This window comes from Apis dorsata, unplaced genomic scaffold (assembly GCF_000469605.1).
Source record: "Apis dorsata unplaced genomic scaffold, Apis dorsata 1.3 scaffold_797, whole genome shotgun sequence".
Classification (NCBI taxonomy): Eukaryota; Metazoa; Arthropoda; class Insecta; order Hymenoptera; family Apidae; genus Apis; species Apis dorsata.
In genome coordinates, this window is record NW_006263938.1 from 96,396 (window position 1) to 113,636 (window position 17,241).

Below are 17,241 nucleotides of genomic sequence, written 5' to 3' on the forward strand. Positions count from 1 at the left end.
TACTATGAAGTAAGTAAGTATCGATTAGAATTAGATAAAAAATCAAACTTCATGTGTATACAAAATTTATAAATAAATGTTGATAATTCCTACACATAAAATGACGAATTTAATAAATTATCTGGTATTATCTCTATATATATATATATATAATATATAAAATTATTTAATTAAAAAAAATATTTTAAAGTATTTTAATTTTTAGGTTATGATAATATATTCTATCGATATCACGATAGAATAAACAGTATTAATAAAAAGTATATCTATTGAAGAATCACGTGTTCAAGAATAATTAAAAGATATAAAATGATTATCCGAAAAAAAATTTGGCCTCGTACGTTGAGTGATTTTTTTTCTATGACTTTTATATTAACAATTGTACCAATAATATATTGGTTTGAATTATGGGTAGTGCTACCAGCAATATATGAATATGGATCATTATCATATATTTTGCATTTCTTTTTTGGAAATTTTATTATGTTAAACATAGTCGGAAATTTTACATATATAGTTTTTTGTGATACTAGCACCAGAAGAGATATTATGCCAATAAGTGCTGCAAATACAAAAAATGGTTGGAGACTATGTGCTTTATGTGAAACTCTAGCACCTCCTCGTTCATGGCATTGTTCTATATGTAATATTTGTATTTTAAAAAGAGATCATCATTGTATTTTTACTGGATGTTGCATTGGTCATTTTAATCATAGATATTTTATTATGTTTCTTCTATATTTATTTATAGCAACAACATATAGTTTTTGTTATAATAATTTGTTTATTTGGAATAGAATACATTTTGAATTTCCTATATCACTTATTAAAATTATCTTTCCTATAGCAATATTTATTTTTGGATTTGATGGTTCTATAAATCAGTTTTATTTGATTTTATATATTGTATCTACAGTAGGAATGTTATATACTGGAGTTTTGTGGATTTATCATATTTGTTTAGTGTTTAAAGGTAATGTAGCTAATGAGAATAATAAGAAAATACATATATATGATTTAGGTTGGAAGCAAAATATAAAGGAAGTATTAGGTGACCGATGGTATCTTACATGGATACTTCCTTATATAAAATCTCAATTACCACATAATGGTGTAATATGGGATACATCAAACTCATGGTTTTATACAAATTCTAAATGGAAATAAATATAGATTATATAAATATTTTATGAATATTTCATAAATATTTCATATTTTTAAATTATAATTAAAAAAATTAATAAATTTGTAAAATTTATAAAAACAAATTTGTTATTTTCTCTCTCTTATTAATTCATCTTTATTATATATATATATTACAAAGCACATATTGTTAAATGTAATATAATACATTTAAAAATATATTCTTAAAATCATATAGTTTATAATTTTTATCCTAATAAAAACTATAATATTAGTTTTCATTTTTGTTGAAAAAATTGTAGAAATCTAAAAAAATATTAGAATAAATATATTTTATCAAAATATTGAGTTTGATTTTAATATTTACACATAAAAATTTAATTTAATTTATCTAATAATTGTCAATCTTACATATATTAGGAAATTTTTATGTAATAATTTGTATTAAACATAATGTAATTTATATTAATGTATATTGTACATTGGTAAGACTAGTTTTAAAAGCATTGATATTATATATTATATGAATGTTATTTAAATAACTTTTACTATATATTATATTTTTTAATTTAATACAATAATGTTAAATGTATAGTTTATATTGAGCCTTAGAACTTGTATTTATTAATAAATTTTAAAGAAAATTATGTCATGTAAAGAAAAAATAATCTCATTAAAATTTTATACATTAAGCTTAAATAATTATCACAATATTTTTTCCATTTTAACATATAATCTCAAATACTTAATGTATTGCAAACAATATGTATTACTAAATTAATATATAATAAATATGTATAATATTTTATGAATTATAATTTTAGTTATTACTATTTCAAACAGTAATTAAAACCATATATCTATTAATATTATATTTTTGTAAAAAAAATTATATAATTATGGAAATAATATATGTACAATATGTTTATAACACACTATACTTTCACAATTTTCTTATTAATTTTTTAAAAATGTATTTTTTTTAAATTTTAAATATTTTGATTAACAAAAATAAAAATCACATTTTGCAAGTAAACTAACATAATTTCGTTTTCTATAAGTTCTTTTGACTGCAAATTTTATGCATACTAATATGAGAATAATAGCAGATGCAACATATAACACAACACAAATACTTATGTCAAAAATTGTAAAATCCCATCCAATTTTCTTATTATTTGTATATTTATTTAATACAAGTCTTTCTTGTCTTATTTTCATCTTATTATCATCATCCTTTTGTGTGTTAACTGAATTATAATAATTTATTTTTTTATAACTATACTTTGTTTTAAGATAATGTAAAACATTTTCTTCATTCCAAGTACTATTATCATATTTACAATTTGGACAATATATTTTTGCTGGATACTGAATTTTTTTATATTCTGGATCTTCTGTGTTATCACCTGATAGCCTTGCATTTACTTCATTATGAGCAGACCACAACCACAAAATACTATCATTAATATTTGATACTTCAAACATTTTATTTTTTGAAGCCATTTGGACAAAATGTTGAGAACAATCAGCACAACCAAAAAAATATTGTATATATCCATACATTGCTTCTAATATTTTTCTTGGCTCATGTTCGGCATCTTTATTTAGAATAGCAAAATTAACTGTTAACATATGAAACATTGTCCAAAGACCACAAGGATATCCACGATATTCTTCTTTACTTCCTTTGCATCCAATCCATTTTGATGGTCCAGAGTATATAGGTGACATTTCTTCTTCTATAGATTTTACTATTTGACTAAATTCTTCTCCAGATATATTACTTCTTTTTAGAATAATATCTCTAATAGTTTCTAAAAAAATGTTACCATATTTTAGAGGAAAATATTCAGCTAATACATTTAAATATTTTTTTAATGCATCCATTTTTTTATCTTTTATCATTTTATGTAATGGAATTTCATGAGAAATTGAATATTTTAATGTATTTTCCAAATCAAGCTGATATAAATGATCTCCATTTTTTTCAATATTTTTTTGTTGCTGTTCTATTGCTTGTAATTGTTTTGTCGTGTTAATACTTAATTTATGATTTTCATTTTTTATTGAATGATTTTTGAAAGTATTTTCATGAATAATTTCTCCTTTAGAAGTTATAAATTCTTTAATAACGTTATAAATACCTTCCCTTGTAGGTATTCTAATTTTAAGATTTTTTTGTGTTTCATTACGACCTAAAACTATTAAACTTGGAAAATTTGTGATTTTGTTTGTTTCGCATAATAATTCATTATCAGATAATACTCTTCTCATTTGTAATATTTTAATTTTATGCATATCTAATATAACTTCTGCACCTAAATGTGAATCTGTTTTTTCAAATAATAAAAAGAAATATTTTACTGTGTTTGGAATAGCTTTCCATATGTTTGTTGTTTCATAATTTCTATAATATTAAATAAATAGTTAATTCATATTATTTAATATAAAAATTAATATAAAAAAAAAGATATTATTATACCTATAGGGTGCTATATTAGGCCATGAAATGCCTCTTCCTTCTTGTTGTTCTCTTTCTAATAAATCTATTAAACTATGTCTGAGTTCATTAAGCTTATTATATTTCTCCATTACTAATCCTAATGATGGTGAATGTGCATTTACAGAAAAATATTTAAGCATGGGATAATGCATAATCTCATATTCTCGACAAATTGGATTATTATCATCATCTGCACAATCTATAGCAGCAACTACTACAATATCTCTCCATGCTAAAAAAATTAAATTAAATTAAATTGAAAAAAAAAATATATTTAATCTTGCGTATAATATAAAAATTTAAAAATTTTTCTTATAGATTTTTTAAAAGTACAAAAATACATATTTATTTATTAGTTAAATTCATGATTATACATATTTTTTTATGAAATTTTCATGCAATAAAGTAACGATATATAATAAAAAATGTTTATATTATGTTAATAATCATATTAAATAAAAAATATCAAAAAATAATAAGATAATGTTTAAAAAATAATAATAATAATGTTTCTTCAATACTTTAATCATGTTATAATAATTACTCACCATAAATATCATTAGCAAAATCTTTCCAGATTGGTGCAAATCGAAGACAATAACCACACCAACTATTATAAAATTCAACTAACCAACTTTTTGTATCTTCATAGATGGATGATTTAAAATTAGTGACATTTAAAATAACGACATCATCACTAGTATTATACAATCCTTGTGTAGGTATCTGATTCTGATATGGTTCTTTTGGTACGGCAGCATTACAATCCACTGTTATTATACTGATTAACCATAATTTCCATAACAAACTAATATCAAAACGATTCATGTTTTCTTTTCGTAGATCGTACTTCTCTTAGCATAGACATATAACTTGATATTTTTATTTTAAGGCGCTTTTAATGTACTTTTGCAAAAGTTACGTTTTCATGATATGTTTTAACAACTTTTATTGAATTGAATTAACGGATTTAAATCACATATTCGAATTTATAATCAGACATCAAATAAACAAATAATATTTGTTTTTTTATATATTTAATTTATTTATGGAATTGTATCAATATAAACATAAATATATAATAAAACAAATTATTTTTAAGATAAAAATGTATAAATACAGTTCTATGAAAATAATGAAAATAAGCAATCGTATAATAAAAGCTAACAATAATAGACAATAACATTTTATATAATGATCAATTTTCACATTAATATTTAGATAGTCAATATATGAAATTGTATTTCAATATATTTGTTTACTTTCGATATATAGTAATATAATTATTATATTATAATTATTATATTGAAATATAACATACGAATAAATATGTTACGTACGTTCAAATGTTTTTTCAAAAAAATAATTATAAATATAATTATATTGATATAATATCTTTTAATTTACCATTAAATTTTCAAAATAAATCAAAATAAATATTTATAAACATTTTTGCATAATTTATATTAATATCAAATAAATTACACATATTATTTTTATTATTAATGTGAAATTTAAATTTATATCAATAACGTATTTACAGCATTATTAAATATTAATTTTTTATAAATATTTTTTAATTATATAAAAATTTTTTAATATGCGCTTAATTTTTATTTTCCTAGTCATGAATTTACATCTACAATTGTGATGCTATTTTTTTTATAAAATTCTGCTAAAAATTGTTATGAATGATTGTAAATTATTCATTAACATAATCTTCTGTAAATTCTAAAATAATAAATGTCAGGTAAATAATAATTTGCATTAAAAAAAAAAAACCATTGTTTATTAGTTGTTTCAATTCGAATTTCCGCTGCTTATTCCTATACAAAGTGAAAACAATAGGATATCACCCTTAAGGATACATAGGAGGTTTTAGGATGGTGGAGGGAATAAGGGCGAAGGTATATATGTTTATTTATTTTATAACACCTAATTACGGATATATCATTTAACCAAATCAACTGATAAAGAATATGATCAGTATAAACCTTGGAGCAGCTTACGCTCTTTCCTACTCATAAAAGATTTCGATGTTTCTTGAATATTTTCTGAAACGTTCGACCAGTTTCACCCCCAACCATTGGCTTGTCCAGATCGGGGGCCTGATGATCAACGATTTCTTACTGTCTTGAGGCTTGCAGTTCTTCTAGGCTTGAGACTTCTCAGCCGGTAAGGAATGTGATTCGGATCATATTCTTTGTCACAAGCGCGAAAAACCTTCAGATCTTCGAAATTCGAGCAAGACAAACATCTTCAGATATCTTGTCTTCAACTTTTCAAAACTTTCATTTTTTCAGAGTGAAACTTCAAACTTCCCTCTATCATCCAATACCTCTTGATTCAAAACCTTATAAACAAACAAACAGGTTAGAGAACATACTTCTATTTTTAATTTTATTTTTGTTTTGTTTCGTTCTTTTCTGTATGTGTTTCGTTCTTTCCACTTTTTTTCTTTTTTCTTTTTCATATAAACATTTAGGAATACCACATTTATATCACATTTCAGTGATATTTAAAATCCGAATGGCTGGAATATAATTTTTAAGCAAATAATTAAAGTCAAAGAAAAATGGAAACAATTATATTCCAACCTTCACATATCAGTGTTATACCGTTACAATAAATAAACCTTATCTTCATAAAAATTCATCCAGAAAATAATAGAAACATTATGAAAATAAGGTTTTTATCCATTCTAACCTTACTCTTTCATGCAAAGAATATACTATACTCCTTTGCATATTAGGTTATTTCATTAATTGATATTTTACAATATCGTAATTTAAATGCTGTAATTAATTGCATATGATGCAGAACTAGGTAAGGTAAGAATAGTAGTAAGAATGTAGCATTTGCATTTTTTTTTGACCCGGTACAGTATTGTTAGAAGAAATTTGAGGTCAAAGGGTCAAGTCACATAAATGGTCTCCCAAACATCTGGCCTCTCGCATCACACTCGTGTCACTTAATATCGACCTGAAATTCATTAAGCAACAAAAACTATGATTGTTTGACCCATGTTACGGGTTACACTTAGTTACTACCGTACGATTTATTGGATGCATTCCTTGATGCTCCTGTCTTCCATTCTTGCTAATTTAACTACTTATTTGTACTTTACTTAAACATTCTTCTTGAAAATAAATATAAGCAATCTATAAAAATAAGAATCAAGAAAATCAAGAATTTCTTATAAGTAAATAATTATATAAATTTGAATTAAAAAAAAGTATTATATTGTATATCTATGAAAATTATTTATTTTATTCAATTTGATTTCTTTAAAATTTAATTTAATATTTATTAATTAGTTAATTTATTTAATAATGATTTATTTTAAAATTTATAATATTAATAAAATATATATTTGTATATATTATATACTATGTAAATATTTTTAAAAGATACCTATTCATATAGATTGCTTATATTGGGTTATATAATAAAACAAAAATTAAACTTACGTGGTGAATAAGAGCGTGATCGAGATCTGTCATAACGACCGCGACGGCGATTGTAGTACGGGCTAGGTGAACGTCGATAGCTTCCTCTATAACTACTGCTTTATGAAAAAAAAATAATTGTATTTTGTCTTTTTAAGTTTTTTTTTTAAATAAATTATTATTATATGAACTATTTATCAATAATCAATAAATGAACTTACTCTCTTCTTCTAGGCCCATCCCATCCTCTATCATGTAGATGTGTAGGTTTTCCTAAATATATTCCTGGTGTTGGTGTATGAGCTCGTTGCGTAATTGAATAATCTACCCTCATTCTTCGACCATCAATTTCCATTCCTGCACATTGTTCTTTTGCTACTTTAGCATCTTCAAGTGATTCAAAATATACAAAACAATATCCTTTAGAATGTCCAGTCTAAAATATAAATATTTTCATTGTTGTGTTTTAAGTAAAATACATAATGTAAATATAAAATATTTTATTTATATAAAATAAAATGTGACCAGAGCCCTTTAATGTTTTACATTAACTTAATGTATGAACATTCTAAATCTCTGGTATAATTTATTATATTCCCTTTTTAAATTGTCAAGGGATAATATTAATGTTATATTTTTCTTTAATTATGGTACATATATTTTAAAATAATAATTATAATATAAATATTATATTAAATTACCTTTGCATCAATTACAACTTGTATACGTTCAACAGGACCATATTTGGAAAAGATGTGATGTACTTGCTGTTCGGTTGTAAAAATAGAAAGTCCAAATACACCTAAGCATCTGGAAGGAGAGGGATTTTCCCTGTTTCCAACATGACGTCGTCTAGATGACATTGGACTGCGGGAGTGTGAACGATAAATGGTCCTATCACATTCGCGAGAGTAACGAGAACGGAAGTATGATCGAGATCTGCTTCGGGAATATCGCGCAAACCTGTGAGTAGAACGACTACGGCTGCGACTACGACTGCGACTACTACCACGATGACCTGCACTGGCATATTTGCTGCTACGATAGGACTTTCTTCCTCTTGACACTGAACGGCTTCGTGATCTTGAATATTCTTTTACTGGTCGGTGCGATTCTTTACGCTCTCGTGATTTACGTGATCTTGAATGTGAACGCGAGTCTCTTAAACCACCATCGGCTGTTCTTGGTCTTCTAGGACTTGCACTACGACTACTACTTCGCTAAAAATAAAATGTTTATAATTATTTAAAAATTATTCTATTTTTTTATTTTTAAAAATACAAATTAAAATAATAAAATATAAATAAAACAAAAATTTACATTACTACTATATATTAAAATATATACTTCAAATAAAAAATTTATAAAATTTTTGTTATATTCAAAAGCTTAACCCTTTTTAAACTATATTTAAAATATTATTTTTAAATAATAAATGTATCGTACAAAAATAAAAAAAAATTATGATATCAATATTAATAAATTTTCGAATTATTAAACATTTAAGATTAAGAAAAAGAGCATTAAATCATAATATAAATTTATAACATAGTCGAAACGTTGATGGATCGATAATGGCTGTAACTAGCCGCATGTCGTTATGACGATGAAGTATATAAAATTATACATAAAATTATTATTTAAGAAAGAAAATTAAAAGAATTACCTCAATGTCACTCATTATGGAACTTTAAATATGAGTAAATAGAATAAATGTAGCAAAAACCGATCAAACGTTCAGAACAATGCGCTGTGGCGTCAGTATGCAAAAATGGCGTACAATCTTTGGACCGTTTCAGCGGGTAACAGCCGGAAATGATGATTCCAGGTGGTATACAAATGCGAAACATACTAACATCCGGTGTTGCCGGAGAAACGAAGATAAAAATTGAAAATGGCGATATATTTCCCGAAAGGCGCCAATTTAAATATAAACAACATATATAATTATAAATTACTATATTATGCTAACATTAAAATTAAAATGCTATAAAATATGAAATAATAAAAATTTATGAAATATATATTATTTATAATTTGACTTAAACTTTAAGTCTATTTATTAAAATTCATTCATAATATTAATAAAATGTATTAAAATATATAAAACTAATATATTTGTTAATTATATGTATTTATATTACAATAAAAATTGAATATAAAAAACATTTGAAAATTTAGAAAATGAAGGATTTAATAAGCTTTTCATTAAAATAAAATTTTTTATGCTTAACATATTTATGTTATGAGAATATAATTATTATACATTGTATTTTCTTTTAAGATTAAAATAATTTAAAAATATTCTAATATTTTTACATTTTAAATAAAAGAGATTTTTTTTATTTTAAATATAGAACAAGCATTTGTTTCTGTAAAACCGCCAGTAATGCACCTGCGCAGGAAGATGCGCGTGCTCTTTGCGTCTATAAAAACTGTTCACATCGCTTACTGCGGCAGAATCAGAAACGAGGAAGATTCTCCGGTAGTCAGTAAACCACTTTTCTGTCGTCAAACGGATCAAGCTTTTTGTGAGACTTGGATCGGTCACAAAAAGCGGGATTCGCTTTTCGCATAGGAATTGGCCTGTTAAGGAGCCAGTTTATATATATATAGAACGTTTGAAAATTGTGAGTAAAGGTAGTGACTTTTTTGATTTTGTGTAGCGGACGATACTGTGACCGGTTGGTCTATGCACTTCTTTATCATCGTTTTAAATAGAATCCTGTCAGTGATGAAAGTCGTCATGGACTTTCGGTTCTCGGTGAAATTATAATAAAGCTTAACCTTTGTATTTCGTTATTGAATTTTTTAAGCTTTACATACTAGAATTAATCAATGAATTTTATAACAATCATGGCCGCCAGCCGGTTTTCCTACCGTTTTATACTGCATAGATCTTGTGTTCCTCATTAACTACTTTACTAAAATATTTATAGGATTTTATTATTGAATATATTATGGATTCACATGTTAGTATAAATTATTTTATTTTTTACTTATTATATGATATATTAGATATATAAGAAGTAAATTGATAAAATATTTATTAATAGTATGATTTGACAAATCATTGAAAATCTATTCATTAAAAATATTTTTTACGTATATTTTTAAATAACATTACACATTTAAACAACAGATTTGAACATTAATAAATAAAGATAATTTTTAAAATTTTTGACATTTGATAGTTTTATTATTAATTAAAATTTCTTTATTTATGAAATATTTCAGTTGTATGAAATTTATGATTTAAAATTTAATAGAGATTCAATTGTTAAAAGAAAATATAAATTAAATTATATAGTCAAATCAATACTTTTATATTTAATAATTATATTATATAAACTATATTATTTTATAAATAAATAACACATAATTTTATCAGTTATTAAATTTTTGAAATTAAACATTTATTAGAAGGTTTATTATAATTTTAGGCTGTAGAAATGGAAGAAATTCATCAACCACAACAAGTTGGGCCTAATATGATGCCCAGTGTAGGTGGGGTTCCTAACCATTCAAATAATGTTAATCGGCGTAACAGAGTTCGATCATCATTACATAGTTTGATGATAGGAAAACGTCCAATAAGTGAGGCTGCTCAATTGGAGATGAAATCATTGTCTAACAAAACACCAGTTTCTATTCTTCAGGAATTGCTTTCTCGTAGGGGCACAACACCAAAGTATGAGTTAATACAAGTAGAGGGTGCTATCCATGAGCCTATTTTTCGTTACCGTGTTACTGTTGCTGATGTTGTTGGTTTGTATCTAATTTTGATAATACAATTTAGTTTTTAAATGAATTAATTTATGAAATTTTTTATTCATTAAGGGATTAAAGAATTATAGATTTTTTTTATTTGGATTTTTACTTATTTTTTTTATAAAATTAAATATGTATTTTATTAAATGAAAGTAATAAATGATAAGTATCTGATGATTGAAGCAGATCCAATTGTTTCAGCAATGGGGACTGGAAAATCAAAGAAAGAAGCAAAACATGCTGCTGCAAGGGCTGTATTGGATAAATTGTGTAGATTAAATAGTGAATCACCAGATTCTCCACTTCCAAATAGTATACCGGAGTAATAATTAATAACAATATATATTTTTTATATATTATAGTTTATATATTTCACTTAATTTATTTAATAATTAATTTTATATAGTTCTGAGAATTTGCAAGAGTTATCTGGATATGGAGAAGAAAAAATAATCACAAATCCAATTGGAGCATTACAAGAAATGTGTATGTCACGTCATTGGCCTCCACCAAAATATACAATAGAAAATGAAGAGGGTTTGCCACATGAAAGACAATTCACAATTGTTTGTTCTGTTTTAAAATATCGAGAAGTTGGTCAAGGAAAAAGTAAAAAAGTTGCAAAAAGACATGCAGCTCATAAAATGTGGCAAGCTTTACATTATATGACTACAGAAAATCCTAATATAGATGAAGATGAGGTAAGATTATTTTGTTTATTTATATTTAATTTAATAAATTATGTACTTAAATCATTTAAAATCAAATATCATTTTTTTTATATTTAGTTATATGTTTTTTATGTATTTAGTTATATGTAGTATTAACATATTGTTTTATATAAATTGTGTACTGTATGTATAACTTGTATGTGAATTATTTTTGTGTATGTGTGTGTATGTTTAGTGAAGTGGAAGTGATTTGCTACTGTAAGCAGTATTATGAAATATAAGCTACCTTTCTGATCACCCTAAATCTATAACGGATAATTTATGTTAAGATCTCAATTATGTGCAATCCATATGTGTATTTGTATTATAAATCATTAACACAACAGCATATATTTTCAACAATAACACGCTTGGATCATTTCCACTTCATTCTACTCTTAATGTAAGTGCAGTCATTGGTAAACTTCTTCCAATGATAAGCATGTAATTAAAATTTTACATATATTAATTGTCCGTTATAGGTTTTACAAAGAAATGCAAATGTGAGTGCCCGTTATGCTGATTTGAAAGGTAGCAAAATTTCAACACTGACTACTATTCATAGCCTTAAGGTTTCACAATTTCATAAAAGTTTGAAGTCATCCACTGGTGTTAAACTTTTTGAATTACAGGTTTGTAGTGTAATGAATTGAAGCACTACTAATTGTTTTTAAATTTTTAATTATAAGAAACTATAAATTTTTTGATTAAATTTTTAATTTTATTAATTTTGTTATATGATTTTTTCTGTTACAGAATACATGTTTGAATGATGGTGATGTAAATTTGGTACAGTTTTTGCAAGAAATTGCTTCAGAGCAGCAATTTGAAGTAACTTATGTTGATATTGAAGAAAAGTCTATCAGTGGTAAGTGATTAATTTTTTATATTATCAATTTTATTTAATACATTTTTATATTTAATTTATTGAAAATAAAATTATATATAATATGATGACAAATAATATAGAAACAAATAGATAACAAATTTTTTTTAAATATATGTTATATAAATATATTTATTTTTCTGTAAGTACAAGATCCAAAACAATGTCATTTTCAGATGTAGGAATATCTTCCCATATTTGTTCATTAAATGCCACTGCAATTAAATGTGGTTTGTTTTGTTGTTTCTTTAAACATAATTCCAAAAATTTGTCATAATAACCCATTCCATGTCCCAACCGTTTCCCTGATTGATAATATATATTATTATAATTTATATAATAATATAAGTTTTTTTTCTAGAAGAATTTATATAAAATAGATTTTACTTACCATTAGTAGTAAATGCAAGACCTGGTAAAAGTATTAAATCTAATCCACCTAAAATATCATAAATTTTATAAATTAATTTTATATTTCATTAATTATAATAGAAAGATTCATATATACAAATATTATTAATAATAACACTAATAATGTAAGATTATTACATTTATAATTAAGAAAAGTAAGATTATTATAATGTACATTTATAATTCTATAAATTAATTTTAAATCTTACCTGTTTCCAATGCATTTTCTCTATTTTCATTATAATTTGGTTGTTTAATATTCCATTTAGTTAATGGTAAAGTTTCATAATCTTCCATTGAAAATAATTTAACCATTTCCATTTCTTTTCCATTATATCTAGGAATAAATACTTCCTTTCTTGTTTCGAATATATGTTTTAATATTGGAATTGTATCAATTTCATTTTTTGTACTTAGATATAAGGAAATTCTTTTGCTGTTTTGAAATTGTGATAGAGAACATAGCTATAGATATAGAAATATATTTGTTAGGAACAACTTTAAATAAAAGTAAACATAACCTCTTGCATATATTATATATAAATTAATTATTTCTCTAATATACTTACTTTTTTAAATACTTTTATTGATTGTCTTTCTTTTTCTTCAATACTAAGTTGTGCAATAATATTTTTCATTTTTTTACGTAAAGCAAATTTGGCAGATTTTATTCCAGTCATGATTCTATATTTATATGCTGTATATATCCTTTGCAAAGAAAAAAGATCTTATATAACACATACATGACCTATGACATAATTATCATAACTTATCATATTTACATTATCATTTTTTAATTTTTCATTTAATTTATATTAAATATTATCTATAAATAATTTATCTATTATTTTTAAATAATTTATTATTTAAATTTATATTTTTTTAAGTATAATATATTATTTTTACATAATAGTTTTATGATGTTAAATATTTAAAAATCTTTTGGAAATATTTTTATTGATTTTTTGATATTATTTTAGTTATTACTAATTAATTATTTATTTAATTGATATGATTTTGAAATATTATAAGAAAAAAATAGTTATTCAGTTCTTAAAAATAATGTTACATAGAAATCAAATATTGATTGAATTTTTCAATTATTGATGAATGTTTCAATTTTATGTTTATGTGTGTTATAGGTAAATGCCAGTGCCTTGTGCAGCTGTCTACTCTGCCAGTGGCAGTTTGCTATGGTTGTGGTGTTACTAGTAAAGATGCTCAAGCTAGTGCTGCTCAAAACGCTTTGGAATATCTCAAAATCATGACCAAAAAGTGAGCCAGCGCTTTGCTCCTGCCAGCTGTCACTATTACCTGTAAATCTCATAATAATTTGCTGTCCAAAAACCAAAATAACAATACAGATTCAAAAATTTTATCAAACAATCAAGTATCAGATAAGGGTAAAAGCAATCAAAAACTTGATCACATGGGGAACAAAAGTAGATTATCAAAACCATCTATCAGAGCAATAAATACTACGATGGGGAATAAAGATACTACATTAAGTACAATCACTACATCAACATCAACTGTTACAGTTTCTTCAAATAGGATGAATTCATCTATAAAAAAGAACAGTGGAAATAACGAGAATTTAAAATCTAATGAACAACTAACAAAGAATACATCACTTGTAACCACAAATCAATCTAATTCTACTTTCAATACTGTAAGAGGTGTTAATACAACTTGTGTTGGTAGTAATGTTTCTCACGAGAGTACGTCTAAATCAAAAGATTATTCTACAAAAAAATTTTCCAATGAAATTGATTCAAAAATGAAAAATTATCAAATACAATCAGAATACAAAGAATCACCTGTAAGCAATCAAGATTACAAGGCAAGAAATAGTGCGAATATAAACAATTTATCATCAAGGTTCGTAAATCAATCTGTTCAAGCATTACATAGAGATAATCATGGAACTTCTTCCAATACACATCAATCTCGACCAGCATCACGAAATGATAACACTGCGTTTGCCATAGCTAGAAAAGCATTGGAGCAACAAAATTCGACATCGAAGACGACACCGATTAATTTTCCACCTTTACGTGCTCCACAGAGTATCGTCAATGTTCGTCATCCTTTTGTTACAGAAGCAAGAACTAAACATAATGATATCGATGGTCCAAACTCTAAATCGAAATTGAATATGGTGAGTTCTTTACAAAGTGGTGTGAAAGATCTTGATCACAGTAGGCAAACCTTTCATAGCTATGGCACGTCACAGATCGCTGGTATTCCCAATGTTCAAAATTTAAGTAATGTTACAGCGAATATATCACCTTATCCTAGACCGGAAAGTTTTCCCCAACCAACTGTTGCAAGTATGCTATTTCCTGATACTTCTCAGTTTCCTCAATCACCTCCATTTAATACAACACAAATTGGACAGCTAAATCAGTATCAGACATATGATCCTGGTAGTTTTGCAACTACACCAGTGAATGTGAACCCTGTAATTCCTCAATTTTCCGCAGAAAGTTCCATTCCATATCCACAATACGATAATCCTCCTCAATTCGTGCAACCGAATCATTATCCAACGGCGGATATAGCCAATAGTCAATATCAATACCAAGCAGCAAGTGTAGGACAACTACAGGACTCACCGATGTTTATACAAAGTTTACAGAGTCCTATTGCTGTAACAGATCAATATGCTGCTCCAAATTACGCTAGAACAGTCAGAGCAGAATTAATACCACGATTGAGGAGGCCACCAAGATTCAACAAGTAAAAATGATTTTTTTACATATACATATATATATTTTCGAATGAAAATTTGTCACAAATATAAGAAGAGTAAAATGAAAAATAAATTTAAATCAAATGATAAAGACATAAAGTCATGGAATATAATAATTTTTCAATAAAAATAAAATATTCACGTGTATCTTATGCATTGTTGCGAAAATTAGGAACTAATTTGCCAATCTACTTAGTCGATATGTTATATGGAGGAGATTTGGTAAAAATTATTTCAATTTTTGATCCATTTTGAAATAAATTTTAACCAGTCTATACGAATTGATGTGTGTATGTAAATGATAACTGGTATTTTGGCAAAAATATATATATATAGATACACGGTTAATGATCGTCATTAATAATCATTCGAAAAAATTTTGCCTGAAATGATTTTACACACATATATATACATACAAAAAAAAAAGCATTACGAAGTGATAAGAGAAAAAAATCATTTTGACTTGTTTCTATCATTCAATGTGACATGGCAGGGCATAGTGAGTTGAGCTCGATTATAATTTTATGACGTAATTTATCTAATATCATTGAATTTGAGAGAACGAATGAACGAGTGAGCGAACGAGCGAACGAGCGAGCGAGCGAGCGAGAGAGCGAGAGAGAGAGAGAGAGAGAGGAAAGAAGAAAAAAGAGGCAATTGCAACCAGTTTGTTAAATTGTACATAAATTATGACTATCGATAAGAATAGTTTCATTTCTATAAATATAGTATTTGCGAAAATGATTGTGGACAAATTTGTTTTCGTCGAGATTGATTAGTGAAAGCAAATTTGCTAGTTAGTGGAGCAGAATTCATAATCATGTTCCACGTAAAAATCCATATGAAAAAAAAAAAATTTATGAAATAGAAGGAAGAGAAAAAGAAAAAAAGCAAAATTATGATTATAATAATGATAAGACTTAGTTTTTAATGAATGGTATCCTACAAGCTATACTTTGCATAGAATTAGTGGAGGTTTTCCAATATTTGCATATTACTTAGCTTATTGCTATGTTTTTAATGTGCTTCACTATTTATATATGAGATGACGGTGTAACGATGTTCATTGCAATGCGATTTTATATAAAAACAATTCCTTTGTAGAAGAAAACAAAAAAATGTTAGATGTTTGAAAATTAAATAGTAAAGTAAACAAAATTTTTAGTCTTTCGAATAATTCGCTTAATTTGAACATCGTATCTCCATCAAACGTATGCACAGTGCAAACGTAGCTTTCGGCGATCCGAATATATCCGAGGGTGATCGCGATAAAGTAACGATATAATCTTTCAGTGGTGTATGTTTTTTCTTTAGTATGGTAGCTCATAAACTCATAAGCATCATATTAATACGCGTAAGGTTAATCGTTAAGAGAAATCCTCATTAAATACGCATCTCGTATTAAACAAAACTATATATATACTCGTGTGTATTAAATTTTTGAATTGCTAATGTGCGTTAACGTCACCGAATAAGACATTTATACTAAATGAAGAGAAGAATAATATTGCGTATGGACGTATATAGCGTCAAGAGGATACGATCATGAATTGAAAAAAAAAAAAAAAAATGGAAAAGAAAAAAAGTTAAGGAAAGATGAAAAAAAAAAA

The 17,241-nt window shown here is 25.3% G+C and overlaps 5 protein-coding genes across 19 annotated transcripts; 2 read left to right on the top strand and 3 right to left on the bottom strand.

Moving 5' to 3' along the window:
- Positions 1-1,258, top strand: LOC102671826 (probable palmitoyltransferase ZDHHC24). The gene is made up of 2 exons (XM_006622962.2): positions 1-124; positions 206-1,258. The coding sequence occupies exon 2, from the start codon at positions 310-312 to the stop codon at positions 1,165-1,167; it is 858 nt and encodes a 285-aa protein (XP_006623025.1). The 5' UTR covers positions 1-124; positions 206-309; the 3' UTR covers positions 1,168-1,258.
- Positions 1,259-2,000: 742 nt separating this feature from the next.
- Positions 2,001-4,560, bottom strand: LOC102671682 (sulfhydryl oxidase 1-like). The gene is made up of 3 exons (XM_006622961.2): positions 4,198-4,560; positions 3,629-3,881; positions 2,001-3,553 (listed from the first exon to the last, which is right to left on the bottom strand). The coding sequence occupies exons 1-3, from the start codon at positions 4,475-4,477 to the stop codon at positions 2,146-2,148; spliced, it is 1,941 nt and encodes a 646-aa protein (XP_006623024.1). The 5' UTR covers positions 4,478-4,560; the 3' UTR covers positions 2,001-2,145.
- An 856-nt stretch (positions 4,561-5,416) lies between these two features.
- Positions 5,417-8,970, bottom strand: LOC102672419 (transformer-2 protein homolog alpha-like). 8 transcript variants are annotated; one of them, XM_031513923.1, is made up of 6 exons: positions 8,765-8,970; positions 8,062-8,318; positions 7,800-7,965; positions 7,320-7,534; positions 7,120-7,214; positions 5,417-6,002 (listed from the first exon to the last, which is right to left on the bottom strand). In XM_031513923.1, exons 1-6 carry the CDS (start codon positions 8,777-8,779, stop codon positions 5,977-5,979), a joined length of 774 nt encoding a protein of 257 aa, XP_031369783.1. In that variant the 5' UTR covers positions 8,780-8,970; the 3' UTR covers positions 5,417-5,976. The 8 variants fall into 8 exon arrangements, with proteins under 8 accessions (XP_031369783.1, XP_031369782.1, XP_006623033.1 ...); XM_031513922.1 differs by having other exon boundaries at positions 7,120-7,217; XM_006622976.2 differs by having other exon boundaries at positions 5,420-6,631.
- Positions 8,971-9,520: 550 nt separating this feature from the next.
- On the top strand, positions 9,521-17,241 carry LOC102673963 (interferon-inducible double-stranded RNA-dependent protein kinase activator A homolog). Of its 8 annotated transcripts, none has more exons than XM_031513915.1 (8): positions 9,530-9,728; positions 10,038-10,070; positions 10,542-10,866; positions 11,071-11,191; positions 11,276-11,570; positions 12,062-12,211; positions 12,336-12,447; positions 14,019-14,463. In XM_031513915.1, exons 2-8 carry the CDS (start codon positions 10,059-10,061, stop codon positions 14,153-14,155), a joined length of 1,152 nt encoding a protein of 383 aa, XP_031369775.1. In that variant the 5' UTR covers positions 9,530-9,728; positions 10,038-10,058; the 3' UTR covers positions 14,156-14,463. The 8 variants fall into 8 exon arrangements, with proteins under 8 accessions (XP_006623049.1, XP_006623050.1, XP_031369775.1 ...); XM_006622984.2 differs by having other exon boundaries at positions 9,531-9,728; positions 11,056-11,191; XM_006622986.2 differs by lacking the exon at positions 10,038-10,070 and having other exon boundaries at positions 9,521-9,728; positions 11,056-11,191; positions 14,019-14,155.
- Positions 12,567-13,618, bottom strand: LOC102673829 (5-formyltetrahydrofolate cyclo-ligase). The gene is made up of 4 exons (XM_006622982.2): positions 13,446-13,618; positions 13,086-13,341; positions 12,857-12,904; positions 12,567-12,770 (listed from the first exon to the last, which is right to left on the bottom strand). The coding sequence occupies exons 1-4, from the start codon at positions 13,554-13,556 to the stop codon at positions 12,598-12,600; spliced, it is 588 nt and encodes a 195-aa protein (XP_006623045.1). The 5' UTR covers positions 13,557-13,618; the 3' UTR covers positions 12,567-12,597.

Bases quoted from the DNA above. Each gene is read 5' to 3' on its own strand.
- LOC102672419 (XM_006622969.2), bottom strand. The intron at 7,535-7,799 runs GTAATTTAATAT...TTTATATTTTAG, and splicing joins AAGTTGTAATTGATGCAAAG to ACTGGACATTCTAAAGGATA. The intron at 7,218-7,319 runs GTAAGTTCATTT...TTTTTCATAAAG, and splicing joins GATGGGCCTAGAAGAAGAGA to CAGTAGTTATAGAGGAAGCT.
- LOC102673829 (XM_006622982.2), bottom strand. From the start codon at position 13,556: ATGACTGGAATAAAATCTGCCAAATTTGCTTTACGTAAAAAAATGAAA. The intron at 13,342-13,445 runs GTAAGTATATTA...CTATATCTATAG, and splicing joins CAATAAAAGTATTTAAAAAA to CTATGTTCTCTATCACAATT. The intron at 12,771-12,856 runs GTAAGTAAAATC...ATTATCAATCAG, and splicing joins TCTTGCATTTACTACTAATG to GGAAACGGTTGGGACATGGA.
- LOC102671826 (XM_006622962.2), top strand. From the start codon at position 310: ATGATTATCCGAAAAAAAATTTGGCCTCGTACGTTGAGTGATTTTTTT.
- LOC102671682 (XM_006622961.2), bottom strand. From the start codon at position 4,477: ATGAATCGTTTTGATATTAGTTTGTTATGGAAATTATGGTTAATCAGT. The intron at 3,882-4,197 runs GTGAGTAATTAT...TAATTTTTTTAG, and splicing joins TTTTGCTAATGATATTTATG to CATGGAGAGATATTGTAGTA. The intron at 3,554-3,628 runs GTATAATAATAT...TTAATATTATAG, and splicing joins CCTAATATAGCACCCTATAG to AAATTATGAAACAACAAACA.
- LOC102673963 (XM_031513913.1), top strand. From the start codon at position 14,306: ATGGGGAACAAAAGTAGATTATCAAAACCATCTATCAGAGCAATAAAT.